The sequence below is a fragment of the Furipterus horrens genome, unplaced genomic scaffold (assembly GCF_987537825.1).
Source record: "Furipterus horrens unplaced genomic scaffold, mFurHor1.1.pri manual_scaffold_11, whole genome shotgun sequence".
Classification (NCBI taxonomy): domain Eukaryota; kingdom Metazoa; phylum Chordata; class Mammalia; order Chiroptera; family Furipteridae; genus Furipterus; species Furipterus horrens.
In genome coordinates, this window is record NW_028327181.1 from 68,644,267 (window position 1) to 68,664,147 (window position 19,881).

Here is a 19,881-nt window from a genome sequence, read left to right on the forward strand (position 1 = left end):
GGCGTTCCCAGTGACGTAAGAGCACAATCTGGATTGTGATTGGCTGAGATAGCAGCACGCTCCGGCCAATCATAGCTGAGGTGCTTTGGTATGAATAAGCAGAAGGCGGGAGCGAGGGGAGGAGAAGCAGGAGAGGAAAGAAGGTGTGTCACTTCCTCCTGTGCGGTTTGTGGAAGCCGCTGTGTCATTGGTTGGCTCTTCTTCCGATTGCACCAATCGCAATCTTCTCTGCTGAGCCCTAACTAAGAAACTGAAAGCAGAGATGAGGGTGTAACCAATGAAAAAAAATAAAAAAAAGAGTGCAGCAACCAATCTTTTTGCCCAACAGGAAAAGGAGTTTCCTAAGGAAAGGTGTTACCTAGTCGCCAATGGGCGGGCGCCGCCGAAGCGGAGGAGCCAACGAGTGCAAGACGTTGAGTGACAGCTGTCCAATAGGGACCCTCAGTGCTAGTACGGTTTGTGGTTTAAGCGCCGCGGCGGCCTGAGGAATGTCAATTATTCAACATGGAGGAGGAGGTCGATAAGCTGGAATTGATGGTGAGTGTAAAGTGAAGGAGATCTACTGGGTAGTTTATGTTTCCCCGGATGGCCGCCAAAGTGGGACGCAATTTGGAATCGCCGGAAACCCTGGGCGGAGGCTGGACCAAACCTGAGTTCCCTCCTCCTGCACCAAAGGGAGCTGCCTGCTCTTTTAACCGCTGGGGGTGGGGGGGGGGCGTGCAGAGAAGGGGTTACATCCGGGCAACTAGTGAGGGAAATGTCGGGAGAGGCTGAGGGTGTGGGGCCATTGAAATAGTTTGTTCCTTGCCCTCACCTTTCTGCCCCTCAAGGAGCTGTAGCTGGTGTGGACGTTCGTATTTCCACCCAAAGATGTGACTGGAATGGTCCCCACAGGCCCCTAGAAGGGGAGAGGTCGGTCACACTCCAGAAAAAGGGGGTGGAGGGTGGGGTTTGGTGGGGATAACGGAGTGTAGCGGAGAGAAATCTGTTCGGGCCTGAACTGTTCGCATCCTCCTAGGCGGGCTGGGAAGTCTGAGAAAGGATGCCAGACTTGCGGGCTCAACTTCCTAGCGGCCAAGAACGCCCCTAGACACGTTTTTGTTTGGCCCACAGGGGCAGGCAGTCCTTGGGCGGGGGAGCGAGCGATGGGCACCTGGACCTTAAGCTCCTTTCCTGGAGCACGGGCGGGATCGCACGAGGAAGGCTCCCTGCTCCTGAGGTGCCTGGTTTCGTTCGTTTGTGAAGGTAGGGGGCGGGGGCGAATCGTTGGAAAGGACTCCCTCAGTGCTCGTCCTGCACGGGGGCGCCAGCTGGAGAGTGTCCTAGTTTTCTTCTATGGACGCTTCTCCACTTGCCCTCTTTATTCACTCCCTTCCGTCCCTAGGCTACTAGCTACTAGCTTGATCGGCCGCGTTTTTTAATCTTGTTAGTTCCCTTATTTTACCTTCAGCGTTACCAGTTTTGTTTTTTCAATTGGGCTGGCTTCCTTTAAAACATGGAATTTGGCGGACTCACCCGTCATTGAGCTCCTGTCGGTTTTTCGGTAAAGAAAAATAAGGTTAAGAAGCCAAAAGCTTTCTCACCCCGCAGTCCGCCCCTCCCCCCCTTGCCATTCGCCGGCATTGCTCCTTCGGAATCACACATTTATGCCTGCGTTGCTTTCTCCAAGCAACGCTTTTGCACTGTTGGTGGGAATGCAGATTAAGAATATTTACATTGCTGTGCAGTCACTACCATCCATCCCCAGAGCTTCATCTTTCCAAACTAAAACTCTGCACCCATTGAACAGTAACCCTACATTCTCCCTTCACCCCAGTATCTAGTGACCACCGTTCTACTTTCTCTAGGAATTGAACTACTCTAGGTACTCATTTAATATTTGTACTTTTGTGACTGGGTTATTTCACTTAGCATAATGTCCTCAGTGTTCATCCATGATGTAGCATGTATCAGAATTTCCTTCGTTTATAAGGCTGAATGATATTCCATTGTATGTATGTACCGCATTTTGTTTCCTCATCTGTTAATATGGACACGTGTTGCTTCCACCTTTTGGCTATTATGAATAATGGTCCTATAAACAGGGGTGTACAAATATCTGTTTCCGTGCTTTCAGTTTTTTTTTTGGTGTATACCCAGAAGTAGAACTGCTGGATTGTATGGTAATTCTACTTTTAATTTTTCGAATTTTCTGTCTCTTAAAGCCTGTTTATAATTTTATTGTCTTCTCAAATATTTTGTAATTGGAAGTGTGTATACATTACTTAAAAGGGGCATGGGAAATTTTTTTTTAATCCTCATCTGAGGATATGTTTATTGATGTATTTACTTATATTTTTTAGGGGGTGGTCAGGGAGGAAGGCAAAAGGAGAAAGAGAGAGAAAAACATCAATCAGTTGCCTCCTGCACACCGGGGATTGAACCCAGCAGCTTTTGGTGTATGGGAGGATGCTTCAATCAATGAAGCCCCCTCGCCAGGGGCTAAAGGGGCATGGGAATTTAAAAAAATAAAAAACCGAAAGCAGTGGTATAAACCCCTGACTTTTAGCATTTGCCAAGTTTCCTGTGTAAATATTTCCATCCTGATCAAATTTTAGCTACCCCTATGATGTCCTTGAAAGTAGAGTTGGAAAGACATGTGTATTTAGCACATGATATTGTATTTCCTCTATACAGTTATGATATACCTCAAGAGCACAGATAATAGTAAAATAACTGGGAAGTTATGATTTTTGAGTATTTATTTGTTTTAATAGATTAATTATAAATTCACATAATTTAAATCTTAGTGATACCTGTGTTTAACAACTGGCTTGCAAAAGTCCTTGAAAATTTAGCTGACTCCATCATCCACCCAACTGTCAATTGAAAGCACACTCTGTTGTATCTTTCTTTTTTTTTTAAATATTTATTTATTTTTAGAGAGAGGGGAAAGGAAGGAGAAAGAGAGGGAGAGGAACCTCAATGTTGGAGAGAAACATAGATGAGTTGTTTCACACACCCTGACCAGGGATTGAACCTGCAACCCAGACATGTGCCCTGACCAGGAATTGAACTGGTGACCTTTTGCTTTGTGGTAGGACACCCAACCAACTGAGCCACACCAATCAGGGCTCTGTCATATCTTGTAAAATATAAGTTACTCAAAAGCAGGAACCACTATTTTTTGTTACTATTTGACAATGTTAATACATTGTGGACTTCCAGGTATTACAAGAAGTCATTGCTGAAATGACTCTCTTAAAAAAAAGATATTGTTAAATGGACTATGGGATTATGCTAGTTAAACTTTAAGCAGAAGTAAAATATCAAGTTAAAGAACACACATAGGCTTAAGGGTTTCTGGTTCATAAATAAGTTAAGGGCTTCTAAAATAGAGATTGTTTTAAGGGAACCCTGAAGCCACACATGTGATAATCTTAAGAATTCTGTGGTAATAGAGAAATTTTCAAAATGTTAAGTAGTTTTAAAAATTTTAATAGACCTTGGGTATTATATATAGACCATGGAAGATTTTTATATATTTTTTATTTCCTTTTTTTCAAAACGAGTTATATATCACATTATCAAAATATTAAAAAATATAAAGAGAAAAGAAGGAATAGTTGCAGAATTGTGTTTATTAATATGCCTCTTACTTCACAAAATAATGATTTATGCTGATTTTTAGTTCCAGAAAGCTGACTCTGACCTGGATTATATTCAATACAGGCTGGAATATGAAATCAAGATTAATCATCCTGATTCAACAGGCGAGGTAATCTGGAAAATCAATGTCTTTTCAAAAGAAAATTTTATTACAAGATTTTCTGATAGTATTTCTAATAATAGTGGTTATAACAATTACAGTATTAAGTACTAAGTTTATAGAATCTTAAAATCTTTTTATGTGGGAAACTTGGTCACAGCATATGAGAACACACTATTGTTTCCATAGTCAAGGGAATTTGTGGCTACCTTTTTTTTTTACACTTAAAAATAATTATTGAGTCAGGAAATAATGAACCATTGTGGAAGCCTCTGACATTGTAACATTTTTTTGATTGAGTGGAAGTACAAATTAACATATTATTTTATATAAAATTGGTAAAGCATGGTGAGTGTTTAGTTTTTACTGAACATTCTAGCTCCTTACTAGGACTATTCTAGCTCCTTAACTGACTTAGCTTTTTCTTTGTTTTTCTCCTCTTTTCTCTGACTGAAGAACAACAAACCAATTCTGGTCCAGTGGTACCACCAAATGACTGGCCAAAGGACTCCTCTGAGTCAGTGTCCTTCAAGAACTATGTGGAAGGCATTTCACATGATGCTCCAACTTTCTCTCCATTTTCCATCTCATCTTTGTTCCACTTCCAGTTATTTTTCTCTTCTACAACTTGTTTTCAAAACAGCTTTATTGAGTCATAATTCACATAACTATAAAATTCATCCTTCCAAAGTATACATTTCAGTGGTTTTTAGTATATTCAGAGATGTGCAGTCATCGCAACAATCAATTTTTGAACATTTTCATTACCTCAATAAGAAACACATGGCCATTAGCAGTCACTTACCAACCCCACCCACTGCCTGCTCCAAGCAGCCACTAATTAATTACTTTATATTTCTGTACATTTGCTGTCTGACTATCTAATGTGAATGGGATCACCTATATGTTTTTCAGACACATTTCATATCTTTTAAATATTCATCCATGTTGTATCATGAATCAGTACTTTATTCTTTCTTAGAGCTGAATAACATTTCATTGTATGGCTATACCACATTTTCTTATTTATTCATTAGTTGATAGACATTTTGGTTCCTTTTTTTGGCGACTATGGTAATGCTACTCTAAACATTGATGTACAGGTTTCTGTGTGGAAATTTGCTTTTATTTCTCTTGGGTATATACCTAAGAGTAGAATTGCTGACCAAATGCTAACTCTACATTTAATACTTTCAGGAACTGCCTATTATTTTATTTTCCAGAGCACCAACACCATTTTACATTATTATCCTTTTTTGTTTTTGGTGGTAGACTATACATAACAAAATTTACCATTTTAACCATTTAAGTGGTATTAAGTATATTCACATTAAATGCAACCATGATTACCATCCATCTCCAGAACTTTGCGTCTCCCCAAACTGAAAATGTATCCACTAAACAATAACTCCCCGTTTCACCCTCCCTCCAACCCCTGGCAATCACCATTCTGCTTCTTATCTATGAACTTGACTACTCTTGGTACATTAAAAAGTGGACTCAATACAGTATTTGTCCTTTTGTGATGGCTTATTGCACTTAGCATAATGTCCTCAACATTCACCCGAGGTGTAGTATGTACCAGAATTTCCTTTCCAAGGCTGAATAACATTCCATTGTCTGTAGGTACCACGTTTTGTTTATACATTCATCTGTCAGGGGGTGCTTGGGTTGCTTCCATCTTTCGAATATTGTGAATAATGCCACTATGTACATGGTTGTACATATATCTGATTGAGTCTTTGGGCTGTTATAACAAAATACCACCAACTGGGTCTCATGTAAATAACAGAAGTCCAAGATCAAGGTGTCAGTATGACCAGGTTTGGGCCCTCGTCTCTGGTAGACTTTTGATTATAATCTCACATAGCAGAGGAGAAAGATCTCTCTGAGGCCTCTTTCATCAGAGCACTGATTCCATTCATAATTACTCTGACCTAATCGCCTCCTGAAGGTCCTACCTCCTAAGTCCATCTCCATGGGGGTTAGGTTTTAACCAATAAATTTTGGAAGGACACATTCAGACCACAGTGATTATGACTCTGCAAATATTGCTTTTATCTAAAGTCATAGTATACTGTATTTGCTTTTCCTTTCTTACACACTTCTTTTTCTGAAGCTTTAAATTATTTTTTTTTCTTCAATCTCTTTAGTTTCCCTGTGCCTTTATCATTCATTCAGCCTCAGACTTTCCTAACAGAACTGTAAGACTTGTCAACATTGTCAGACACATCACATGATCCCTCAGTTCCATTTTCCCCAGTTCTTTCCCATATCCCTTCTTGTGCTGTTTTTCTGCTCCAGTCCGACCTGCGCAACAGGCCCCCTGCCTGGCTGTGTTTCTGGGATTTCTTTACCAACATTTCAGTAATTTCTTTAGTTTTTCTCCTCGTTTGGATCATGTGTTTCACTCTTTCTTGTTTTACTCCCTTGATTAGGTGAAGCATATCCTTCAGAAACTTTGAGGAGGAATACACAAAAGGTTAACTTTTTGAGATATCAGATGTTTGAAAATATCTTTATTTAAGCCTTATTTAACCCTTTAGTCAACAGATGGTTTGGTTGAATATGGAATTCTAGATTGGAGATTATTTTTTCTTAATTTAACATTATTGCTTTGTGGTTTTTTAGCTTCCAGTGTTCTTGTTGAGAAATAGATGCCATTCTAATTTCTGATCCTTTGTGTGTGTTCCTCCTTATTCTACCCTCCCCCCATCTCTCTTGGAACTTCTATAATATTTTATTCATGCTGTGAAATTTATTTTATGGTTACAGTATAGGTCCTTTCATTAATTCTGCTGTTACTTGGTGGGGCTCTTTAAATATGAAAACACATGGATCTGAAGTTTTATAACTTTTCTTACCCAGTATGTTCATAAGAAAAGAAATTCTTTGTTGTGGCCTTTAGTATTTCCTTTATTTTTCCAGTTCTGCTGGAGATCTTTTATCCAATACAATGTCTGGCCTCTAGAAATAGGATGGGAAATATACCCCTAAGGGTGACAGGACAGGTCTCAGTGTCATTGGGGGCAATATTGAGTAGATACCACAAAAGGCAGCTTAATATACATTTGGTGTTATTTATTATTTCTTTGCCCATGTCAAACATACTACTAAGAGTTCTTTTTTCATACTGTCTTCTGTCCCTTCTTGTAATGCTCATGGCATAGGTCTTGATCACTCTCTGCAGAATTATATTACTTGTCTTCAAGTTAGATCTTTTGTTTTTATTCCTTCCTGTTGGATTAAAAAAACAAAAACAAAAACAAAAAAAAAAACATTTCCATCATTAAAAGCTTAGAGAAAAATCTCCAAGGAAGCGGAGAGGGGAGGGCGATGAACTGAGTCTCTGCCTATAGCCATGATGAAGGGTCCATGAAGGAGATATTTGAAGAGCAGGAAGGTAACTAAGATGATACAGTTTTATGGAAATCAAGAGTTTGTTTTAAGGCCATGGCCAGGTAGCTCAGTTGGTATAGCATTGTCCTAATATGCCAAGATTGTGGGTTTGATCCCTGGACACATACAAGAATTAACCGATGAACACACAAATAAAGGGAACAACAAATCGATGTTTCTCTCTCTCCCCACTTCCTCTCTGTCTCTAAAAATCAGTCAATAAATTAATTTGAAAACTTACAAAAAGAAGGTTATTAAAATTTTATTCCATAGGGCAAGCCTGACCTTTAAATTATTTTAAAGTTTTGCAAAGAATACTAGTCTGTGGGTATGTTAAACTGAGGAAGTATATTATAGGATCTCAAAGGTCAGTGGCAAATGGAAAAAAAATGAAACTGGTTTTGAAGTGACAAGAGAGTCAAGAGAAGGAGTTAATTTTTCCCTTAGTATTGGGGAGATGTCTATATGTATTTGAAGTCTCTAAAGGGTACTGAAATGGTTATTGAAATAATAGGAAAGTCAAGTTACGGAGGCCATGGAAAGGAACGACAGCAATAGTGGCAGTGTTAGGGGGCTGAGTATGGTGAGAATGTCTATAGATGTTCTCCTTTCGGGATGCAATGCCAGGAAGGGAGTTTTTACTAGATGTTTTCTGCCTTCTCAGTAAAGTAGTCAGTGAGGTCTTATGGCAGGAAGGAGTAGGTGGAAATTGAGGGAGTAGAGAAAGTTTGGAATAGCTAGTATTGAAGGTTTGCTAAGGAACCATCAGGGATTGAAAGGAGTTACCAAGTGGCAGAAAGGACCCAGTTCAAATGAAATGTCTTTTATGGAATAGTGATTATATTCCAAAAAGACTTTGAAAAACCACTTAATATATAAATATAGTTGCTTGAGTTGCCATGAATTTTATATAATGAAGTCAGCGAATTGGTATTTATATATACTTTAGCCCCATGGCAGTGTTTAAGAATTTTATAAGTGGTTCACATTGTCTTATTCTTTAACAACAAATTAATATAGTTCCTTTAATCATCTTCTGAATCGCGTTTAAAATTGTATTTTAGAAATACTATGCAATTCATTGGTTTGAACTATGTATCAAACACTATGCATTTAAAATGACCTTATTTGATGTTTAATTGCTTTTTTGTGGACTATTTCTATACGTAGGCTTTATTTTTTTTAATTTTTATTTTTCAATTATAGTGACATTCAGTATTATTTTATATTGGTTTCAGGTGTACAGCATAGTGGTTGGACAATTATATAATTTATGAAGTGATCCTCCCAGTAATTGTAGTACCCACCGAACACCGTGCATAGTTATTAGAATATTATTGACTGTATTCCCTGTACTGTACTTCTGTACCTAGACTTTAAATTCCTTGAGGATAGAATCTAGGTCTTCTACTTACCTCTTTCTTTCCCTTCTCCATCCTTGTCACACAATTGCATAATAAAATATTCACAGTGTTTCTTAAATGGATGGTAGAATGCCTTGTATTTATTTTAATTCTTAAAAGAAGTTTAATTTTTCATTTCCACAATTTAATATACATATATATTTTTTCCTGATGTAGAAAAATCCAGTTACACTCTTACAGGAATTGTCAGCAATAAAGTCTCGATATCAGACTTTGCATGCACGCTTTAAGCCGATTGCTGAGGAGCAGAAAGAGACTAAGAGCCGCATCTGTGCTACTTTCAGTAAGACTATGACCATGATACAAGAACTCCAAAAGCAAACAGACCTGGAGGTAATGCTTTCAATTGACATGTTAAATTTGTAAAGTTTTTATTCTGAGTGTTGCTTTGAAAGATGAATCCTCAGTAATGTTCATTTTAAAATTCATCAGTTTGAACTGTTGATAGAAATGAGGTTTTCTTGATTCCCTTTTAATTTATTATCTCCTTGTATTTTAAAATGAGCATGTGAACTTGGCATGGCTGATTAAGAGGTATGCTGTCTTGGATTATGCTGTCATGGCAGAAAAGGTGATAATACTTATTAAATCTACCAGCTCTGTTGGTTCCATAATGTAAGGGACAAAGAAACTAGTGACCCTCAAACCAGTAGGAAATAATTAATAGCAAAGGACAAATGTAATTGAATCTTGAATTAGGGGGTCTCCGAGTCAACAGTATTAGCATACATACAAGTCAGGAAGTGACATTCTGCAGTTCATCACAAATGTCTCTGAGATCAAAGGGGGGAAGATATTCATCACCAAACACAGGGAAATGGGAAAATGTAGCTAGACAGCTCAACAAACAAGTTAGCAAATCTCCAAGGGAGAGCTGGAGACAGACCTATAACCAGATTACCCTTAGTTAATTACCACCCTCAGTTAATTTAATTAATCAAGTTAGACTGTAACTCCAGAGTATCCAGCATGGAAAAACGGAGGAGGAGGGAGAGGGGAACGGGGTTTTACTTGCATTAGGTTAAAGCCAGCTTGCTTTGTCTGTTGGGGCACGCATATCTTTGTTTCGTGCCCCCAGCTCTGCAGACCTGTGAATGAACAACGCATCGGCTACTGCTGAGTCCTGTGTCCTGGTGTTTTTATTGTGAGCATTTCTCACAATAAGAACTAGTGAGAAGGGAAGGAGGATGGGGAGTGGAGGGAGCTCACCAAACCAACTGAAGGAACGAACTATAAAAAAAAGTCAGTTTTCGGCGTGCGGCTAAGCTCGTGTGAGGTGGTGGTGTCGGCGGCGGCTGCAGTGAAAGAGTTGGCGCGATGTCTCACACCATTCTGCTGGTACAGCCCACCAAGAGGCCAGAGGGCAGAACCTACGCTGACTATGAATCAGTGAACGAATGCATGGAAGGAAGGCGTTTGTAAAATGTGTGAAGAACATCTGAAGAGAATGAATCCCAACAGCCCCTCTATTACATATGATATCAGCCAGTTGTTTGACTTTATTGATGATCTGGCAGACCTCAGCTGTCTTGTTTACCGAGCTGATACCCAGACATACCAGCCTTATAACAAAGACTGGATTAAAGAGAAGATCTATGTGCTCCTTTGTCGGCAGGCCCAACAGGCCGGGAAATAGTTGTGCCGGAAGATTGAGGGTGGGCTTGGAATACAGGTGTACAGTGATCTGTAGTGGGAGTTTTGTATTATAGTAATCCTGTTTCCATTTTGGTACACTCTAGTCAGGGTTGAACGTGCTAGATGATAATGGCATCGAACAAGATCACCCCCCTTTTTTTCTTTTCCTGTTTTTTTACTGAAACATTGTTATGATTTTGAGGAAAGTTTTTCTTCATCAGTTAATGTTCATATCTACTTTGCAACATTCACTGTACTAACCCTTCAAGTTGGGGTCGGGGTGGTGACCCAGTTTAGTTATGTCCTAAGATAAAGTCTTGGTGCAAAATAAATAAATGTTCTTTAGTTAAAAAAAAAAAAAAAAGTCAGTTATAGATGCTTTCCAGACTTCTCAGTCAGAATACTATTTTCCTGTTTTGGGGACAGTAGAGGGAGATCCTCTATTTCAGTTGCAGTAAGGTACAGTAAGGTGACTTTTTCATTTAATCCATGTGAATTTGGGGCAAATGTTGGCTTGATCAGCCAGACCACCTGGGCCATTCAGTAGCCAAATGTGGCTATATAAATTAAAATTCAAGTAATGAAATAAAATGAAAAATTCAGTTCTTCATCTACTGATCGGACAGTGCAGATATAGAATATTCCCAGCATCACAGACAGTTCTATGGGACAGCACTGCCCTGGAGATTCTAATTCTGTAGTTAGTTATATGGGGTGTTCTAGATTTGGCAGTATCTGTAGAGATGACCTAAAGTAGTCCCCTTACCTGCAGTTTGGCTTTCCCCAGTTTCATTTACCTGGAGTCCAAAAATATCAAATGGAGAATTCCAGAAATAAACAATTCATAAATTTTAAATTTCAAGCTATTTTAACATGATGAAATCTTGAACAGTCCCACTCCATTTTGCCTAGGGATGGAAATCACCCCTTTGTTCAGAGTATCCATGCTGTATATGCTACCTGCCCACCTGTTAGTCACTTTTTAGTTCTTTCAGTTATCAGATTGACTGTCCCAGGACAGCAATCCTTGTGTTCGAGTCACCCTTATTTTATAATATTTAATGCAAGAGTAGTGATGCTTGCAATTTGGATATGCCAAAGAGAAGCCAGAAATTGCTTCTTTTAAGTGAAAGGGGTGAGTACAGTACAAGAAGATATTTTGAGGACTTCCGGCCAAGACGGAGGCATAGACAGACATGCTGCGTCTTCCTCCACAACTAAGAAGGAATACAACTACCTCAAAACTAGAAACAACCAGAAGCTCCAGAAAATCAAACTGCATGGAAGTCTAACAAACAAAGACAGAAAGAAGAAATCCTCATCCAGCCAGGTAGGAGGGGCAGAGCCAGGGCGGAGAGGACGAGATGTGGTGGTGGTGGCAGCAGGCCAGTGGAAAGCATAGTTACACATTTCAAAAAGTCAGGAGGGACACCTGGGGAGTGTTCTCAGCTCCTCACCAGACCTCGCAGCTCACGATCCCAGCACCGGGAAAAATCAAGCCTCATTGCTTCTGACTGTGCAAGCCAGTGGGGGTTGGGGCGGAGGCGGAAACTGCCGGTCTCTTAGTGGAGTCCACTTCTTTAAAGGGCTGCTACGGTCCTAGAACATACGCAGATCCACCCACTCTTGGAACGACGGCCAGGGCAATAGCCAGAGGGGTGCCAGTCCCATACGAAAGTGAGAGAGGTGCCTGGAGAAGGGGCAAGTACTGGGCAAGTGGCATTGTTCCCTCTCAGACCCCTCCCCCACCCACATTGCCACAAGGACGTGAAACAGGTCATCCTGTACTGACGAATCCCTAAGGCTCCGCCCCTTGCAACGTAACAGGAGCGACAGCTCTACCTAAGACACAGAGGCAAACAAACATAGGAGCCTGTCAAGATGAGCAGACAGAGAAGTATGGCCCAAAAGAGGGAACAGATCAAGGTTCCAGTGGGAGAACTAAGTGACGGGGAGTTAGCCAACCTAACAGGCACAGAGTTCAAAACACTGGTGATGAAGATGCTCACAGGCTTGACATATGCTTGACTGATATGCTTGAGTATGGCAAACGCATAAGAGAAGAAGGCTATACTAGGTGAAATGAAGGAAAATTCACACAAAACCAAGGGTGAAGGGAAAACCGGGGTTCAAATCAATGATTTCGAACATAAGAAAAAAAGTCAACCAGGGCAGGAGGAGGAAACAAGAATTGAAAGAAATGAGGAGAGGCTTGGGAACCTCTGGGACAACTTTAAACGTGCCAACATCCGAATCATGGGGGTGCCAGAAGGAGAAGAGGAAGAGCAAGAAATTGAAAACTTATGTTAAAAAAATAACGGAGGAAAACTTCCTAAATTTTGCGAAGGAAGTAGACATACAAGTCCAGGAAGCACGGAGCGTCCCGGGCGAGCTGGACCCAGAAGGGACCACCCCAAGAAACATCATGATTAAAATGCCAAAGGTGAAAGATAAAGAGAGAATCCTAAAAGCAGCAAGAGAAGCTGAGAGTTGCCTACCAAGGGGTGCCTATAAGACCATCAGCTGATTTCTCAAAGGACACTTTGCAGGCAAGAAGGGACTGGCAAGCAGTATTCAATGTGATGAAAAGCAAGGACCTACAGCCAAGATTATTTTATCCAGCAAAGCTAGCATTTAGAATGGAAGGGCAGATGAAGTGCTTCCCAGACAAGGTAAAGCTAAAAGAGTTCATTACCACCAAACCATTATTATATGACATGTCAAAGGAACTTAAGAAAAAGAAGATCAAAACTATGAACACTAAAATGAGAACAAACTCACAAATATCAGCAACTGAATCAAAAAAAAAAAAAAAAAAAAAAAAACAATCCAACTAAGCAAACCAGAATAGGAACAGAATCATAGGTATAGGGTCATTTGGAGGGTTATCAACTGGGAAGGGCTTAGGGGGAGAAATGGGGAAATGGTGCAGGGATTAAGAAGCATAATCACTTGGTACAAAATAGACAGGGGGAAGTTAAGAATAATATAGGAAAGGGTGAAACCAAGGAACTTATATGCATGACCCATGGACATGAACTAAGAGGGGTGGGATTGCTGGAGGGAAGGACGGTACTGGGCAGAGGGGAGCAAAGGGGAAAAATAATTGGAACTACTGTAACAACATAATAAAATATACTTCAAAATATATACAAAATATAAAAAGATATTTTGCGATAGACCACATTCACATAACTTTTATTACAGTATATCATTATAATTATTCTATTTTATTATTGGTTATTGTTGTAAATCTCTTACTGTGTGCCTTATTTATAAATTAAGCTTTATCATAGGTATATATGTGTAGGAAAAAACAGTATAGATAGGGTTCAGACTATCTCCAATTTCAGGCATCCATTGCGGGGCTTGGAACATGTCTTGGGACGACTGTATATATTTAGGCAGATTTGGAACTATTTGAGTGATTCTTTAGGTTCTACCTCCTATTATTTCCCCATATAACATTTAGTTTCAGCCAGCCTGTTTGTTGGTGCTCTGTGAAAATCTTTTACAAGTTCCCTTTGGCTTCTCTTCTTCCCTTTGCTTTTGCTCCTATCTGCTTTTGTGAATACTATTTGCTGCTTGTTTTCTTAGCATCTGTTCTTCCTTCCTGCCTTACAGAGCACTGATTTTTCGTGAGATGTGTGCCATCCCTCACAGCCTCATGCCTGAGATAAATAACGCTAGCACTATCCTCAACACCAGTGTGTGCCTGATTGGTAATGGGAATGGATTTTCCTTTAACTAAACTTAATCCAGAAATGGGTTTTTAACCGAAATGATATGTAAGGAGGGAAAGTCTGAAAGTAGAAACTGAGGAAGAGTTTCCTCTCACTTCTGAGAAAGCCCTGGGAAAAGAAAACTTTCCTTCTAAACATTTTGCATAAATGTGATGCCTAGATCTATTTTCCTGTCAGCTTGAGGAAAAAGCCACCATCAAGGATGTCAGAGACATGAAATGGAAAAAAGAGTCCTTATATTCTTGAGCTCCTGAATAAACCAGCCCTGAAGTCTGCCCTTCTGTATTTATTTTGCAAAGATAATAACTTTTCTGATCATTTATCTATTTTGAAATATGTTTTTGTTACTTGCATCTAAAAGCATCTTAATTATCCTTCAAAATTTAGCCCAAGTTTCTACTTCTGAGGAAACTTCCAGGTTATTTTTCATTTACATTTGTTTACCAAAATACGTTTACAGTGTGGCATTCAAACATCATATCTTTGGTTCTGTTAAATTATAGTCCTTAAATTGTTTGATTTCTTGGTCTTGTTTCTTCAACTTAATTGCAAGTTCTTTGGAAGTTCAAACATCAGAGTACTTTGTATACAGATAGCTAAATAATCTATTTTTCCCTGCTTCCCTAAATTTGTGATCACATACATAGTATGAGTTTATAGCAATTATTGGTGTGATAAAGAAGTTAACAATTTGACAGTCTGTAAAGGTTTTCATAAAAATAAAGTATATTTGAGCCTTTAAAGGTTTTGAAATAAAGACTTTGTTATTTGTTTTCTAGCTGTCACCACTGACTGAAGAAGAGAAAACTGCGGTACAACAATTAAAATCTCACGTATCAGACTTATGAAGAAATGGACTTGCAGAGGAGAACTCTAATAGAGTAGAGATCAATTTCAGAGAGATTTAGGAGGATATCTTGTTAGCACTTGGTACTTAGAGGTGGGGTATGGTGAAGGAGAAGGTCTGGCCTGGGTAACTAGAAAGTGATGCCTTTCACAAGAGAAGGGAATATGAGAAGGGCAGATGTTCCTAAATTTCAGTCAAAAGGATGTAATGGGAATAAAGGGATTTAAGCACACATATTTAGTTTTGCAATTTCAGGCAAGGAAGTGCTAACATTATTTTGCATCTGTTTTTGTATAATCAGGGTAGCACAGATGTCCTATTGTAAAAGAATGTTTATGCACTATAAGTCAGTCCAATGTGAATAAGCATGCTTTAAAAGATAGAAAAAGTATTTGTATTATGTTATACAATATATTATAGAACTCTTCATTTTTGAAAATTTTGATTGAAGATGTGGTCACATTATCAGTGAGACTGCTATGTGACCTATAGTCTCCCATAAAACCTACCTTTTATAATCTGGTTTTTCTGTTGAGAGCCTTTTATTTTTGTCCTGTTCCTTCTGCTTCCTAATGTTGAACAGCATGAGTTCTGCTTTCCAGTGCTCTCTTAGGCTGTTCCTTTTGTATTTCAATATGACCTTTGTTCTCCTTCAGCCTATATTACTGTAATGGTTCATACTATGTGAAAGCTAAGAAATTGAAATCAGAAGAGCAATGGCGACTGCTGCTTGCCAGTTTTGTGTGTGTTTGTATATGTTTCCTTCATTATTTATTTATTTAAGATTTTATTTAATTTTAGAGAGAGGGGAAGGGAGGGAGAAAGAAGGGAGAGAAACATCAATTGGTTGCTTCATGCACACGCTCTGACCAGGAACCGAACCTGCAGCCCAGGCATGTATCCTTACCAGGAGTTGAATCGGCGACCCTTTGCTTTGCGGAAGGATGCCCAGTGAAGCCACACCAATCAGGGCCCCTTATTTATTTTTTTAATAACTTGACAATAAGGTAACTGTCCAAAGTAGGGGCAGATCTTGATATAAATGTTAATCGCAGGGTTATATATAATAGTAATACACACATCTGGCTAATAGGCAAGTAGGAAAATAAGTCATGGTGTATTTATGCAATAAGAGGTGAGAGTTGTCTATAAATTTATTACTTTTAATGTTCTGGGAAATGCCAAATGGGGGAGGGGAAGCAGATATTGAAGTTGTGAAGTTAAGGTTGGGCTTTGACATGTATCTGAGATGTAAATAGCAGGTTTTAAATTTCAGCTGTGTGACCTTGAGCAAATCACTTAACTTCTATGTGCCTGGATGGTTGGAAGCACAATGAGATGGTGTTTGGTTTTGAAGGATACTTAGCAATCCTTCCATAAGTGATCTTTCCATATATGTAATAAAAATGAAGCATTGAAAGGACTAGGAAAAATGAATACAATATTGGGTCTGTAGGTTATAGAATTATACCTCAATATAAATTTAAAAATTTCTGTTATGAGAATGTATTTGTCTCTTGACCAACTTACAATAGCTGAGAAAACGGGGTTGGGAGAGTAGCTGCAGTTAAAATTGTGTTGTTTTGTTAGAATATTTCAAGAACAGAAAGCCCCCCCCACTTTTATAAAAATTGGAGAAAAATAAGTCACACCTTAGTAACAGATACTAATTTTATCCAGTCCTCAGGCAATTGATATTAAGGAAGTTCCTGTACATAAATTTTGGTGAGAGAATTTTTCAGTCAGATTAATCTTCCTAAATTCTCTTCGTCCATGGCTCACAGTTTAAAAAAACTTCTTGTTGTCCACTACTTATAAGAAAGTCCAGACTTCTGGCCAAGATGGAGGGCTAGACAGACATGCTGCGTCTCCCTCCACAGCTAAGAAGGAATACAACTACCTCAACACTAGAGACAACCAGAAGTTCCAGAAAATCAAGCTGCATGGAAATACAACAAAGAAAGAAAGAAGAAATCCTCATCCAGACAGGTAGGAGGGGCGGAGCTGGAGTGGAAAGGATGTGGTGTGGTGGCAGTGGCAGCATAGGCCACCAGAAAGCACAGTCAAATCTTTTAAAAACTAGGGAGGGACACATGGGGAGCACTCCCAGCGCCAGACCAGACCGAGCACACAGCTCACAGTCCCAGCACCAGGGAAAATCAAGCCTCATTGCTTCTGACTGAGCAAACAAGTGGGGGTTGTGGTAGAGGCAGAAACTGCTGGTCTCTCAGCAGAGTCCGCTTGTTTAAAGGGCCCCCACAGTCCTAGAATGTCTGCAGACCCACCCCTTAGGGCACAACGGTCAGGGTAGCAGCTAGAGAGGTGCCAGTCTGGTGCGGAAGTGAGAGAAGTGCCTGGAAAAGGAGTGAGAGCTGAGCAAGCATTATTGTTCCTTCTCAGACCCCTCCCCACATACAGTGCCTCAATGTGGTGAAACGGGTCAACTCTACTCACAATCCCCAAGGCTCCGCCCTTACAATGTAACAGGAGCGACAGCTCTACCTAAGACACAGGCAAACAAACACAGGAGCCTGTCAAAATGAGTAGGCAGAGAGAAGTATGGCCCCAAAGAGGGAAAGGATCAAGGTTCCAGTGGGAGAACTAAGTGACAAGGAGATAACCAAACTAACAGATATTGAGTTCAAAACACTGGTGATGAAGATGCTCACAGGCTTGACATATGCTTAAGTACAGCAAACGCATAAGGGAAGAAGTGAAGGTTACGCTAAATAAAACAAAGAAAAATCCACAGAAAACCGATGGTGAAGGGAAGGAAATGGGCTCAAGTGAATGATTTGGAACATAAGGAAGGAAAAAAAACAGCCAGCACAGAATGAGGAAACAAGAATTGAAAAAAATGAGGAGAGGCATAGAAATCTCTGGGACAACATCTGAACCATGGAGCGGGGGGTGGGGGTGGGGTGGTGCCAGAAGGAGAAGAGGAAGAGCAAGAAATTGAAAGCATATTTGAAAAAATGAAGCAGAAAATCCCAAATTTGGCAAAGTAAATGGACATACAAGTCCAGGAATCACAGAGTCCCAAACAAGCTAGACCCAAGGAGGACCACGTGAAGCCACATCATAATTTAAATACCAAAGTTCAACATAAAGAGGGAATCTTAAGAGCAGCAAGAGAAAAGCAGAGAGTTACCTACAAAGGGGTGCCTATAAGACCATCAGCTGGTTTCTCAAAAGAAACTTTGCAGACAAAAAGGGACTGGCAAGGAGTATTTAATGTGATGAAAAGCGAGGATCCACATTAAGATTACTCTATCCAGCAAAGCTATCTTTTAGAATGGAAGGGCAGATGACGTGCTCCCAAGACAAGGTAAAGCTAAAGGAGTTCATCATCACCAAGCCATTATTATATGAAATTCAAAGGGAGTTAATTATTAACAAGAAGATTAAAATTATGAACATTAAAATGACAACAAACTCACAAATGAATATAAAACAAAAAAATCCAACTAAGCAAACAAGAATAGGAACAGAATCATAGGTATGGGGATCATGAGGAGGGTTATCAGTTGTGAGGTGGAAGGGGGAGAAATGAGGAAATGGTGCAGGGATTAAGAAGCATAATTGGTTGGTACAAAATAGATGGGGAAGATAACAAGAGGAAGGGGTGAAGCCAGAGAACTTACATGCATGGGCCATGAACATGAACTAAGGGGGTGGGATTGCTGAAGGGAAGAGGGGTACTGGGTGGAAGGGAGCAAAGGGAAAAAAAATTCAGATTACTGTAACAACATAATCAATAAAATATATTTATAAAATAAAATAAAAAGAAAGTCCAAATACTCCCTGACTGGTATGGCTTGGTGGGTTACGCATCATCCTGCAAACAACAAGTTCTCTGGTTCAGTTTCTGGTCAGGGTACATACCTGGGTTGTGGGCCAGGTCCCCCGTTGAGGGCGTGCAAGAGGCAGCCTTTGGCTGTTTGTCTCCCTCTTTATCCCTTCCCTTCCCCTCTCTGAAAATGAATAAAATCTTTTTTTTTTTTTTTAAAAAAAAAGGTCCAAACGCTTTGATACTCAAGAATTTTATAGGTTATTGTTGATTCTCTACATGTGCACTTCTAGGTTGGGTGAAGTGTAATAGTTGTTTGCAAACAAACCAGAAAGAAAAAAATTAAATTCGGATTAAGAATCTGATGCAAGTCCTTCGTCTCATACCTTCAATTCCTGCAATATTTAAGCATGTCCTATACCAGAAAATTGTAGAAAGCAGCCGCCACTATAGGAAAGCTCGATGCAGTTGATACCCATTTGCACTTCGTATAGTTTCATGGCAACAGCGCATCTCAAGCGGCAAGAAATGCAGGCTGTGGTGTGGCACTTAGATCTGCACAATTTATGGTCCCGTTCAGGTACCCCCGAATGAAGAAACGCCACCGCTCTAGTTTTCGCAGTCTTGAGCTTCGGAAGTCTTAAAAACCTGAGACTGGGCTTTCAGAGAAAAAACGACTAGCTAGGAAACCTTTGCACCACGGTTTTGCAAAGGGAGGATCATAAACCATCTGCCAAAATCACCTAGAACGGTTGTTAAAAACGCGGATTTGGTGGGGCCCAAGCCTCTAGAATCATGGAGACCGAGTCCTAGGGATGTGGCTCTGGAGTTTGCGTTTCGCACTGGCATTCCTGGGAGCTGCGGTCTCTGGCCGGCAAGTTTGAGAGCGGTGAGGCTCCGCCCCTATCCTGGCCACGCTCTCCGCTCCCTGCTCCCTGCGTTTTCCGGAGTGGAGGGTACGCAACTGCAGAAGCGAACCGCCAAATCTCGTGTGCGCCCCCGCACCGCAGGAACTAGGTGCAGCCTCTCCGTGGTGCTCCCCTAACACTGCGTCCTGCGCTTCCAGCTGCCCTGGTTACCGTTGGTGTTTGTGAATTCCCTGCAGCGCATTCTTAGCTGGGGACCAGCGCGTCTGGGCTTCTGCAGCATTTCCGTAGGGCGCGCCCCCCAGTATGCGTCACTTGGGCCAAGGCTGCCTCCTGGTACCCAGCGGGCGGTTGAACCCGGAGGAAGGAGCTGCGGCCAACACTTGCCCTCCCACTGCGTCCTAGGGCGGGCACGCGGATAAAAATGGC

General features: G+C 40.4%; 1 protein-coding gene and 1 pseudogene across 4 annotated transcripts in view; both read left to right on the plus strand.

The window, feature by feature from the left end:
• The first annotated feature begins 324 nt into the window (after positions 1-324).
• The window catches only part of SKA2 (spindle and kinetochore associated complex subunit 2), a 47,127-nt gene continuing 27,570 nt past the window's right edge, over positions 325-19,881 (plus strand). The window contains exons 1-4 of one of the 4 annotated variants that reach the window (XM_090291940.1): positions 342-537; positions 3,671-3,757; positions 8,728-8,904; positions 14,729-15,318. In XM_090291940.1, the coding sequence (XP_090148066.1) occupies positions 505-537; positions 3,671-3,757; positions 8,728-8,904; positions 14,729-14,797 (366 nt within the window). In that variant the 5' untranslated portion in view covers positions 342-504 and the 3' untranslated portion in view covers positions 14,798-15,318. Of the gene's footprint in view, positions 538-3,670; positions 3,758-8,727; positions 8,905-14,728; positions 15,319-19,881 lie in introns of those variants that run through there. The other 3 variants (XM_090291937.1, XM_090291938.1, XM_090291939.1) reach the window with 3 other exon arrangements.
• Positions 9,874-10,560, plus strand: LOC149998156 (enhancer of rudimentary homolog pseudogene; annotated as a pseudogene).